Raw genomic sequence first — 13753 nt, 5'->3', positions numbered from 1 at the left:
CCCCTAGGCCTCCTGTATTTTGAAATCCTGGATCCGCCACTGGACTACCTATTGGACCTCTCCCCCGTTAGAAAATTTCCAAGTAAACTTTGAAAAAAACATAAGATATTAAATATTTCGTTCATGATTGGCAAAAACGGAGCCGAAGATGTCTAGCCATAGGCGTAGATCCCGGGGGATGGGGGATATACCCCCCAATATTTGACAAGGTGGGATGGTCCATTGTATCATCCTCCCCCCCCCCCCTAATATTTTGACTATGTATGGGATAAAATGCAGCTTTACACACTTCAAAAGACTGTCACAGAAATAATTTGCACTGTAGATGTGTATAAGAGACAGGAGTAAGAGTGCTTTGATCTTTTGTTTAAATCACTGCTATGTCACCTACTAGAGGTAATGTTTTGATTGGTTAAACACTTTTGGTACTAGTGCATATAAGCTTGCTAATATGGATAATTTTTTCATTCCTGATGATGACATAATTAATGTCGAAATATTGAATCCCAACACGATACTTTCTTGTATGAGGTATATTCACTCTTATTTATTTTCTAAATACTATACTATTTCTTCTGGTGTTACGAATACCACTTCTTCTAATTGTAAACAAGACCAAAGAATATAGATAGAGGAAGAACGACCAGCGAGCCCAAAATCGTGTAATCAACCGAATTGCATGATGGGAGGCCAGTGGAGTAGAGCGCTAAGTATTGGCTGTGTGTGTATAAAAGCTTGTCCAGTGTAGAGTAGGTATAGGCTAGTATGGAGTTACACGTTTTTAGGTATTTATTAATTATTCTAGGTCTATCTATTCTTGTACATAGCTTAGACCTATGTAAGAATTGGATAGGCTAAGCTAGGCTCCCAACTTTCATGTAAAAAAGGAACATTACACTGTATTTCTTAGGTGTAAACTAGATCTAAAGTACAGTACTAGATAGAGGTCTACTATTGCTTAGACATAATAATAATAATATTTATTCGGCAAAGTAAAAAGTATACATACAATATTCTTGCCAGGAGTAAGTAATAGGCATAAGCCCAAACAGTAAACTGCTCTTACTCCATCATCAAAAACAAATACAATGACAATACAATATAAATATATACAAAAAAGTAAATTCAAAATAAATTGATTTAACTATAACAAAATGAAAAACAGAGATAATTAATAGTTATTATTAGTATTAAATTTTGAGATCAAGTGTTTTGTGAGCTGGGCCGAAATGGATGTACATTGTTTAATTTCATTAGGAAGTTGTTCCCATAATCTAGGAAAAATAACAAAAGATGAATTTAAAAATGTATTAGTCTTGGCTTTCCAATGTATTAATTGCCCTTCACACCTTTCACTTGATCTCACAAGATTATTAAACGACAATGGACATTGTCCATGCATTATTTTAAAACCTAACGTTAGTCGATATACTTTAAAAATATCCTCCATGCTTAAAATATTCAAAATCCTTAATCTATATAAATATGACGTGTCCCAATTTCCTTCCTTTCTGTACATAATTATTCTAGTTGCCTTTTTTTGTACCCTTTCTAGTCTATAAATATTTGAAATTTCAGTAGGTGCCCACATGCAGCAACAGTTAAATATTAAAGTTTTATAAAGATTGAGCATAGCCATCCAAGACATTGCCTTACTACATCTTGAAACAAAACCAAGAAGTCTGCTTGCCTTATTACTAACATAATTCAAATGAGAATGACATGATAACTTATTGTTAATATAAACACCAAGTAGTTTAAATTCATGGACTCTTTCAGTTGTTTCAAAATTTATACTATAGTCCCATGTAAGAGGCTCTTTACACCTAGATAAACTCATAGTTGCACATTTAGATGCATTTAGCGGCAGTTTGTTAACAATAGACCATTCAACAATCCTATTAAATCACCCTGAAGCCTAATACAGTCGTCTATTCCATAAATAGGTCTTGAAATCGTATTGTCATCAGCGAATTGAAAAATTGAAGATGTTATACCATATTCAAGGTCACGTACATACATTAAAAATAACAAAGGGCCAAGAACTGACCCTTGAGGAACTCCTTGACATGCCTAGTCAAGGCTACTTTTGTTAGTTAAACTAGGCCTTGATTAATTAATTATTATCAATTATATTTTTATTATTATTATTATTATTATTGTTTAATTATTATCATTATCATCATCAATATATTAAATATTATTGTTATTGCTATAGGCCCTATTATAAAAATAGAAATTTTATTATTATTATTATTATTATTATTATTATTATTATTTATATTATTAATAATTTTTTCCAACCTGGTTAGGATCAATGTCTTTATGATATGAATTATTACAACAAATAGGCCCTATTATTAATAATTGTAATTTTATTATTATTATTATTATTAATAATAATAACATTTTCCAACCTGGTTAGGATCAATAAGTCTTTATGATCACATACTACAGTACCACATTTTGACGACAATTATGTGTTGTAGTTCCAGTATGCCTGCAGAGAGGGAGGGTTTGGGAGATATTTCAAGAATAGGAACCTCTGGATGGCCGGAAATGGCCATCTACGACTGCGAAAGTCTTGTTTTGGCTTGGTGTACTGTAGACCTGTTAAAATTTTTTTTTTTTGGTCCGACTGCCCGACGAACTCAGCCAGTGGGGGTGGAGGGCTTGACTTTACCGATGAGGGACTTAAGTCCCCTGAAGTGTGCAAAAAAGAATACTTAAAAAAATGACGTATTAGATAAATACCATACCCCTACCTTATTACCTGTAATTATTATTATGAACATAGGCAGTTCACACACTGCCGCGAGAGGGCCTGGCTCGCATGATATGATGCACTTCCGGGAAAAAACGTTTATAATGCAAAATATGCTAGTTGCTCGTTCTTCCTCTATCTATATTCTTTGATGACACGTTGTCAAAATGAAGTGAAAAGGATATTCATACTGTACACATGGACACATGTCATCATTACCTTCATCATCATAATCATTATTACTTTCCCTGAACAATAAAACTTGGCGTGCGCTTAACCACAAGGAAAAGGCACATTATAAATGCCCGTATCAGTTACAATATTATCATTTTAGTATATTATTCTTTAAAGTGGAGCATACCAATCATCAGTGGGTAAATCCCGCTTGCATAAATTCCGCTTGCGTTTCTCTGCAGGGAATGGTTTTGCCTCTTTGAAAAGAAGAAAGAAAACATTATCATAAACAAGTAATTATAATAGAACATTTACTTCAAACATGCGGCATAGGAGGTGCAAAAGCACATCCTCCCTCGAAGTGACACATTAGATCTACTTAATGGGTTAAAATACAACAATTAAACACTAAGGTTTTGTTTTATACAACACACTAACCATGAACACGGTTTTATGTCCTTGAATGTATTTTCACTACCCAAGGCACAACACGGCAATACATGTGTTACACACCGAACGTATCAGATGCCGCAACTCTACTGTCCTTCCGCTGCATTTGCACAGTTTGTTTTTTGGAAAAGAGTGGATTGTTTACAGTTGATCGATTGTGTTAATATTCCCTTAATATTTTCTCTCGTAATCCTATTTTGTTGTTACTTCACTAATTATTGTATTTACCATTGCTAACGATTGAGTATCATGTGAGACGACAGTCTTTTTACTGTTTCTGTCTGATGATAGGCTAGTCGGACAGACGAATGGAGGGGGAAGGCCATAGGCTTGCGGAGCGACAAGACAATGAATAATATGTGCTTGATTTGTTTGTGTTAGTTACTGAGCAATATTATTACAAAGAAAATATTATAATCCATAATAATATTAATTCATTCGGATGTACACTTTTATATCAGTGGCACTTAAGCCGCACAATTAGCAAAAAAAGGCCTAAAATGTAAGATCTATCACAGAAATATACAAAATCCAAAATAAAATTACAGTAGGCCTACAGTACTAAAAAAAAAAAAATCAAGATCAATGAAACCAACAAAAAGGTAAAATACAAGAAAATAATTAAATACATCAAGCGATACTTTTTATTTTACCGAAATAGTGACCTGTTGAGTTGATTAATTACCTGAGGCTGAGGATCGCCAGGGTCACGAACCGGCCAAATTTGGCGATTCCTCAAGTAGCCTCTTTTCCAGATGGTACTGTAATCCAAACTCGTTTTATACAACACACTTAACTTTGCCGCGCTGATAAGGCGTGTAATGGCGTGTTGTATAAACGGGCCCCAAGTTATTATTGGAAGAAAAGGGATTTAGTTCCACATACTAATTTTCACTAGCCTGGGTTTTCTGTTGGAGAAAAAATACATGTATCATGTATGTAGTGGGATGTGTAAGTGCATGGTTGTCAGTGACTGTTTTGTATATACCCATTCACTACCATATTTGTAGGCTACCAATTGTCTATCACAAACCAATTTACCAAGGACATATCCTGCATGCTGCAAGGTTACAGTAACACGAAACTGCAAAGAGTACTCAGAATAAATGTATTCAACTTACTTTAGTATTCTTATTATAAATACAGTTAATGTATGTTTTTTTTTTCTGTAATAAACTACAAGAGATGAAAAGAAAATGCCAATAGATGTAAGTTTGCAACAACTGAAGTGAAGAGTAGCACTGCCACAACTGCAATTGTAATTGTACTATGTCCTTAGTGCCATAATGAAAGATACTTACTGTAGGTCTGAGACGTTAGCAAAGAACCTACAAATTACCACACAAATCTGGATCGTCACCAAAATTTACTACTTTCCTCATTGTTCAAAAAAGTTTCATTCAGATTACAAGTCAGGGACGTAGTAAGGATTTTGAAATGGCTGGGGGAGCCGTTATTCGAAGTACGTAGGAGGTGGGGACGCCAAGGGCCCCGAGGGTTCCAGGGGGTGCTGCAAACTGCAAAGAGTACTCAGAATAAATGTATTCAACTTACTGTAGTATTCTTATTATAAATACAGTTAATGTATGTTTTTTTTTTCTGTAATAAACTACAAGAGATGAAAAGAAAATGCCAATAGATGTAAGTTTGCAACAACTGAAGTGAAGAGCCAAGGGCCCCGAGGGTTCCAGGGGGTGGAGCCTCCTAAAAGGTAGTGCACTCAGAACGTTTAAGGACTGTTTTGAGCGAGTTGATTGGCCGAGCGGTTAAGTCGGGGCAGGAACCCAGTACATTCTTCAAGAAGAGTAGGGGGTTATCCCGGTGTACTGGTCCATTCAGTTCCCTGCCCCCTGCGGATATGCAACATAGGATAGTGATTAAGTTCACTTATTGGCATATTCTTGGTGCTTGTGCCTAATGAAATGAAAATGAAATGACAGGATAAAGTGAAAACTAGCCAAGCCTATCAATAATTATAATAATAACTCAATAGTGGCAGATCCAGGAATTCGAAAGAGAGGTGACCCAGGGAGGGACTTTCACAGGCTGTCCACCCATCTCAGCTGCCGCACCGTGGTTGGGGCTGAGGTAAGAAAATTTATGATTTGGGCACCTCTAGATGACCGAAAATTACTCTCAGACTTAAATTTAATTATAAATTTAAATATAATTTTTTTTTCACATTAACAAAATTTAGGTGGGGGGAGGGCCTTGAATCCACTTTTCCCTGCTCAAAATATTCTTCATCCAAAATAGCCATAATCATGAAAAAAAACCCCCCCAAAAAAACCAGATCACATCCTGAAACCAAATTTATGCACCCTCCCCTCAGACGTAGTCCAAGTCAGGTGCCGACTTGATGGAGTTTAATGTCATACCCAGGGAGGGGCGCAGATCTGTTTTGAAAAGTGGAAGTAGGGAGATCACTCGTGAGTCTACACCCACCACAGACAAACCGTGGTTGGAGCAGAGGTGTAAACATTTGAGGAAATAGTACCTCTTAATGGCCAGGACACTTTTAGTAAAATTCATAAACATCACATCCCCATTAAGTTAAGTAAAAATAAATCGCCAACAAATTTCTCATGTTTTATTTTTCAGGGATTTTTGGCAACCATATATATTATTAATATGTGTGTCATACCATAGGAAATAAAGCTTAAAACATTGCCTTTGATGTAGTCTTTACATACTATAAAACCCATGGTTTCACAACCATTCCAGCCCCACCGCGGCTGTGGCTGTGTTGAGACAATTTGAGGAAATACTACCTCTAGATGGCTGGAAATGACACTTTATATAGTAAAATTTATCATCTTCACATCACTATTATATAGTCAAAGTGAAGCGCCACCAATTTTCTCAGTCAGCATCTTTTATCTGTGATTTTCCGCAACCAGAGAGATTAATAATTACTGTATAATGTATCTAGAGGAGTTTTGGCATATCTTGTCTATGGCACGTTTCCCTTTTAATGGTCCCCATCCTACCCTGATCGTCACCAACTTCTTCACTGAACCACATGACAAACTATTCTTGAAAGTTTCATTTCAAACCTTTCTTACATTTTTAGATATTTAGGTCTGGGAAGTTAGTATTTTAAATGACCCTCAAATTCATTTCCCAATCTGGATCGTCACCAAAGTTAAGTAACGTCTTTCTTGTAACTTGGTTAAACTTATCTGAAAGTTTCATTCAGATCAATTAATTTGTTCTTGCGATGTTTTAGGGTGTTTCCCTTTAAATGGTCTTCATATCCAAATCCCATTCTGAATCCTCACAAATCCTGCGTATATTATCAATATGTTTGGACACAATTTGAAACAAATTCAACCATGGAAGGTGACAGACAGTGTCGGGCGAAAAAAAAGATATGAAAAATGATATGGACTGGAAAAAACACATGTTTTTTTTTCCCCTGCTACTGCTAGGAAATGACAATAGTATTGACATGAGGGTTTACTTTTATTCCAGTTTTTCTATAATTTTAACATAAAACATAAACAAAAATACTCTAATGCTTTGGAATTACGACACTCGGCTCAACATGGACACGATATACCATGTACTGAAAGAGAAAACAATGTATAACTCGAAAAGATCTTTTCATTCAGTTTCTCGGGATATGGGCCAGAAAAACAAAGTACAATATGCTAGCTAACGTTGATAGACCTATACAATTTTAACCACAAAATTTGCATAAATAAAGCCATATATAAATCAATTTTTAAGTGGATTTTATCATCAATGGGCAAGGCAGAGAAAAGAGAAAATTGGAGGAATTAACTGCTGTGAACCTGCCAGTAGGCAAAAATCAGATGATGATTATTTAAAACAATGTGCTACCCATTTGAAACATTGTGCTATACTTTTGAAGCATGGAATCGAATGTTATCCATTTGAAACATGTGCTACGCATTTGAAATACTGTGTGCTATACATTTAAAACATTGTGCTACCCATTTGAAACAGAGTACTATCCATCTGAAACAGTATGCTACCAATTTGAAAAGTGTGCTACCCACCACTTGAAACACTACCCATTGGAAATACTGTGCTCCTCATTAAAAAAAAAAAGTTAAATTAAGTATAAAATTAATCATTATAACTATTACACCCCCATATTATTATGTTTGTGAGGCAGTTGTAATTGAGTAAAGGGAAACTGCACTGGGAACCAGGCTTGCTCTACCACAGGAATGTGTGCAGGAGGATATTTATAAGTTTAGACTTTAGAGTGAATTAAAGCAGAGTTGGAAGCGGAAAGAGGAAAAGAAAGGCAGAAGAGAAGAGAACTTTTGAATGGTTGATACTAATAGAGCAAGAAGAGGAAATGAGATATATAGCTATTGTAAATCGTAGTCATATAATCACTCCACAGACTGATACTTGCGAATTTAAGAACTTAAACTTTGCGATTTGTGGAAAGTGAAACGTGTTCAATTATATATCAGAATAAAAATGTAGCTGTTAAGAACTGATAAATTGTGAAGGTTTTGAGTGATGAAAAGCTAAGATCCAGGATACTTCAAGCATCATGAAATTGATTCAGTAGAGGATCATAGAGAAAAAAATTTATTTTCTTTCTCTATGATAGGATATAGTAATTATCAAGATGGCAGCAAAATATCCAGAGAACGTGGTAACACTATATAAAGTAACGAAACTAATATCAATCTTACACAGCGCTTAATACAAAACAATACTCTTAAGCGCTTTACATAAAATGAACACAGGAAATGGAATTAAATCATAAAATATCCTAACAGTAACGAAAAAAAAATACCAACTACTGTAAATGCAGAGGAACCATTTTACCCACTCCATTCCTATCCTGGTAACAGTTAAAAGTCCTTGGTTAAACCTAAGATGGTAATCTTGAAATTTTGTCAGGATTATCATTTTCGTTTGTAAATTGCAGCTCTACTGTGAACAAAAGGCAAATTACAGCAGATGAGTTAATAATTTCACTGATCTAGTGCGAGACCCCTGTATAAGCAATAACCCTACTGTAGTTTTAACAAAACAATGGGATGGACGGAAAGTACAGTTAAGACATGCACTCCCCAGCACTTGTGGATAAAAGCAAATTGTTGATTTGACCACACACCCCACAATGCAATGCTATTTAGTATAAATCACGGTTTCAAAATTACAAGTATGTCAGGCAAAAGAAATCTCGCAGCGCTTAAAAGTGAAATATGGAAAAATACTGTAGCCAGGATTTTCAAACTGTGAAGAAAATATCAAGTCCGCTCGTGATGCGGATCACCACTGAAAAAAAAACCAGATCTCTGACAATAACAAGAGGTGATCCGCACGTGAAGCGGATCACCAATGAGTGTCATTGGTGGAACGGCCTCCAGCGGTAATTATTGTTCAATGACAAAACACCTTTCAATCCAACAGTGTAGTATAAACAAAACATTTGTTTCATCTCTTGACAACTCTGGTGTTTTCAATTCTGGTTTGTCTATTTTTTAAATTGAAAAATGATAATAGGATCAAAGTCTGTTCTTAATGCTTAATCTTAATCATCATGTTGGATAGTGTAATTTATATACAGACCAGAATATTAATTTGTCACAATTAAAGAAATTTAAATATGGAGAAATAAGATTTTGATAAACATTTAAAACCTCATAAAATGGTATTTGAAAGATCTCTGAATTTGGCTCTCTTTATTTAAACCAAACATGAACAATGTTGACTTGCACAAGCATTTTTATGGTATCAACACAATACTTTGATGTGAAACATTAAGACTAGACCACAAAATCAGGGTTCCTTTGGTGGTGAATTGGGCAGTATGGTACCCCATGAGACAATGATATTTTCTGAAGAGTATGTAGTGCATCATATTCCACTCAGGACCAAAAAAGTCTCTTCAAAAAGATGGTGTGCTTGCTTGTAACTTGTAATTTAGCCAACTAGCTGAAATACAGGAAGAGCGGCGAAGGAAATAAAGCAGGGACCAAATTTCTGTAGTGATCTTCACGGTTTAGCGCACACACGGTGGGTATACCACTAGTTTACAGAACTAAGCTACAGTATGCTGCTCAATGTAAGGTTTAATCATTATAAAAAAGTTTTACCTTTTAGTGCTTCAACAGCCAAGTGTAGCTCAAATTCCATCAATTGTTTGATGAATGACTCCATCTTGTCGGCACAAATTATCCTTTGTTTTTCAAGATCAATAATCAAACTCCAGCTGTCTGTATATTTCTTTACTGGAGTAATGTAATGGGCACTGATTTTCTCAATATCATCCTTGTCCAGCTTTTTTCCAAGATTTATTAGTCTTTGTCGGTGAATTTTAAATTTTGATATCTTAATTTCCTTTACATTTGGGAATGATGGTATTCGTTTTTTTAACTCCTTTTCCAAGCCAAATTGTTTAGTTGCATTTATTGTATCATATATTAAAGACATATCCGTTGAATCTGTATCACCAGAACTAACCAACAATTCCAGTAAGTCTCTTGTTTTGCATGCTTTACACAGCTCAGCCCTAGACACATGATCTGTGTACAAAACCTTCAGCATATTGATGGATCCCTCACGCTCATCATACCATTTTGAAACATCTGACAATAGGCCCCTGAATTCATCTTCTGTGATTTTTGTATCAGGTAGAAAATTAATATCAATATTCAATCTAAATCATGGAATTCAATGTAAATCCTAAATTAGAATAAATATCAATGTGAATAAAAAATTGCTCTAATAACATAAAAAGGGTCATAAATAAAGCATGGCTTTTAGGCTTATGACCAGTCTGTAAATGTAATAATTTTTAATAAATTCATTAAGATATGAATATGGATAAATAACAAAAAAATAATATTGAATCAATAATATAAAATAAAATGAAAACAATAAATAATTAAATAAATAATAAATGTATCAGGTAGAAAATTAATATCAATATTCAATCTAAATCATGGATTTCAATGGAAATCCTAAATTAGAATAAATATCAATGTAGAGATTTGTGAATAAATAATTTCTCTAATAAATAACATAAAAAAGGTCATAAATAAAGCATGGCTTTTAGGCTTATGACCAGTCTCTTGTAATAATATTTAATAAATTCAGTACAAAAAAATGAATATTGAATGTATAAGATTTAACACGAAATGGAGCTATTTCGACCCTAAGTATGGAGTACTAACAGCAGTATAAAAACATATATAGGTATATATATATATATATATACATTCAGCACTTACTGTATACGACGCAAATTTTCGGTCCGTCTGGACCCTCTTCAGGCGTAGTTCGATCATCGTCTGAGGTAGTTCGATCGTCATCTGACGACGATCAGACTACGCCTGAAGAGGGTCCAGACGGACCGAAAATTTGCGTCATATACAGTAAGTGCTGAATGTATATATATATATATACCTATATGCTTATATATGTTTTTACAATGCTGTCAGTACTCCATACTTAGGGTCAAAATGGCTCCATTTCGTGTTAAATCTTATATGTCAAATATGACCCTCCATAAATTAAATGGTTTCATTACTAATCTGATAGCATTACCTGAATATTGAATGAATAATATAAAATAAAAAGAAAAAAATAAATAAATAATTAAATAAATAAATAACAGGGTAGTGTAATTTTGATAACAATTCTACATGTAGTTACAGGGGAAACTCAATATATAGGACCGGCGGACCACTTTAGATCAAAAGGCACTACCTCATATTTAATGACATTTTAAATAAAACCCTGTTTCATCTTAGTGCCCCGAGCACTCAGATATTTTGTTTGTCGCCATCCCCTTCTTGGCACTTTTTGCTCACTATTGTTTTTTTTGGCAGTGGCTAATGTTAAGTCTTAAACCAATTTTTAATTCTGATCAGATAGTGTTCTAATCTAATCCACACACACAACACAGACAGGCAGAACAATAAACAAACTTTTTCATAGAAAGAAACAATACAAAATTTCATTTTCTTTTACCCTTCATCTCTTCCACTTCCATGGTGTTGCTATGTATGTTATCCTTGTACTTTCTGTGGGCCAAAGAATTTCATATTCACTTTATTACTTTGTTTTCAGAGAATTAATACTTAGTAAATTAATGTTATTTTTCCACAATTAAAGCATTGTATTATTTTCATCATCATTGTTAAGAACAAAATAATATAAATTTTTTAAGAATATGTAAATGGTAGGTGAATCCTGAAGGGAATCAGTGGCGGATCCAGGAATTCAAAATAGAGGAGTCCCAGGGAGAAACTTTCACAGATGAAGGGTCCACCCACCTCAGCCCCACCTTGGTTGGGGCTGAGGTAGGAAAAATTGATTATCGCACCTTTAGATGGTCGGAAATAGAAATCTCAGACTTAATTTGAATATAATTTTCTTTTTTCTCCATTTTTTTGTATAATTTTTTAAAAATAAAGGGGTGAAGTGCATCCCCTTGAATCTGCCACTGGGAATAGGTGTTTTCCTTTACAACCTACAATCTATATCTCATTCCTGATGATGACATAATTAATGTCGAAATATTGAATCCCGACACGATGGCGTGCATTTCGATACTTGGAGTATGTATTATACTATTCTGCAATCTCTATCTTGGAGTAAAACAGAATAAATAAATACAGTACAGTAATAAATAATAAAACATCCAAATGTAAAGAGATACTGACCAAAAACGAGAGCATCAATGATGCAATAGCCCACTTGACAATGGCAACAAGTTTGGGAAGAAACATTCAAATACCGCTTTTCCCAGATACATGTAATTCATTAAATTCTTAAAATTTGCATTCCTTCAAAAATTTCATTTAATTTAAAACTTTCTTTTTGCTTCTTGTGTATATCAATTTTCTGGTTTTTTTTTTTGTTTTTTTTTTAAATATTTCATATTCTAACATGTTAGCTGAATTGGTTTAAGATTTGTGTAGCAATAGCCACTGCCTATTTCTTTTAACAACATTGCTAATATTATTATATCCTTAAATGATTATTTCCTTTATATTTGCATTATAAAACAATACTTTTTGGCCAGGTTGACGTAACAAAGAGAGGTTAATTTCAAAGATTATCTGTTACATATACAGTAATAATTTAAGTTGTTAAGATGAGATTGATATTTTTTATGATAGTTTATCCACGTTTAAGCTTAAAATATTAAGATTGTTTGATGAACATTAAAAGAAAGAAAGAATTAAAAGACCCAGTGTCTACAAATTTCCCCAAAAATGACATTTTTTGTGAAAATATGCATATATCAGTAGAACCTCGATTTTACGTACGGTACGGGACCAGAGGGCGTACGTAAATCGGGGGATTCGTAAAATAGAGGTTGGGTTAAATTTGTGGTAACCTTTGACCTAATACGTACGTAACGCTCAATAAACGTATGTACGAACGAACGATGATACCTAGGCTAGACCTAGCCTCTAGTCCTAGGCCTACGAATAAAGCCATGTGTTTAGTGTTCTTATTCATCACTTTACGATGTCATAATAAAGTGTTCAAATAAAACCATGTGTCTAGTGTATTAATTCATCACATTATATCTTTTACTTAACTAAAATAAAGAACATGAAAATATTGTAAGATTACCTATACGACAAAGGTATAACTTGGGAATTCCCCTTCATGCCTATTCTAAACAACAGAGACGTGGTGTTGTCTGGGCCTGTTGAGACAAAGAAACAATACAAAATTTCATTTTCTTTTACCCTTCATCTCTTAGCGTTCGTGTACGTGAAACAGCAACCATGTGCTATGCACTGGGCGAGCCAACCAATTAGCGTTCGTGTACGAAACTATGTCTACTCAGCTTCGTGTAGAAAATTCGACCAGACGAGTTCTTCCATGGTTTGCCCCACGAAGCTAAGGAGGAAAGCAATAATTTTGAGCACCATCGGTAGTTGTTCATCTCACTCAGTTCACGTGGTTTTAGATTATAACAACCCGGTATTAGACTCAATCAACGTTGCTGTTTAATGAAAATACGTTGCATTATGGCTGTCTCGTTTATTGTTATATTCTTTTTACTTATGGTTGCTCTCAAAAGGGCCGTTTGTTTTGAATATTTTCGGGGTTTTTGATGACGTCATCGTCCATACGAGGCGTACGTAAAACAGAGGGTTCGTATAACTGGGGTACGTAAAAACGAGGTTCTACTGTACATTACTTTAATTTTCATAAACCAGTGATTTTTTCGTCATAAATACATGTTTTACGATTGATGATAAAAAAAAAAAAAGAAGAGAAATAATGTAGTACCTGCGAAGCGACTGTCTCAGCTATGCTGTGCTTCGATGATAGGCCTAGCTTAGATCGGATCCATTTAAAAGCTACTGAAATGTAAACAAACGGGAACAGGTCAAA

The 13753-nt window shown here is 34.4% G+C and overlaps 1 protein-coding gene across 8 annotated transcripts in view; it reads right to left on the bottom strand.

Annotated features, from left to right (window-relative positions):
* Window positions 1-13029, bottom strand: part of LOC117109337 (DNA ligase 1-like) — a 26964-nt gene extending 13935 nt beyond the window's left edge. For all 8 annotated transcript variants that reach the window (XM_033251632.1, XM_033251635.1, XM_033251629.1 and 5 more), the window contains exons 1-4: window positions 12980-13029; window positions 11363-11415; window positions 9484-10002; window positions 3126-3195 (exon numbers count right to left, since the gene is read on the bottom strand). In XM_033251632.1, the coding sequence (XP_033107523.1) occupies window positions 3126-3195; window positions 9484-10002; window positions 11363-11415; window positions 12980-13017 (680 nt within the window). In that variant the 5' untranslated portion in view covers window positions 13018-13029. The remainder of the gene's footprint in view (window positions 1-3125; window positions 3196-9483; window positions 10003-11362; window positions 11416-12979) is intronic.
* Window positions 13030-13753: the final 724 nt, after the last annotated feature.

The sequence above is a fragment of the Anneissia japonica genome, unplaced genomic scaffold (assembly GCF_011630105.1).
Source record: "Anneissia japonica isolate Jap-2015-1 unplaced genomic scaffold, ASM1163010v1 scaffold288010_len917306_cov203, whole genome shotgun sequence".
NCBI classification, from domain to species: domain Eukaryota; kingdom Metazoa; phylum Echinodermata; class Crinoidea; order Comatulida; family Comatulidae; genus Anneissia; species Anneissia japonica.
Note: the sequence above shows the minus strand (reverse complement) of the source record. Positions and strands in the feature narration are given on the sequence as shown.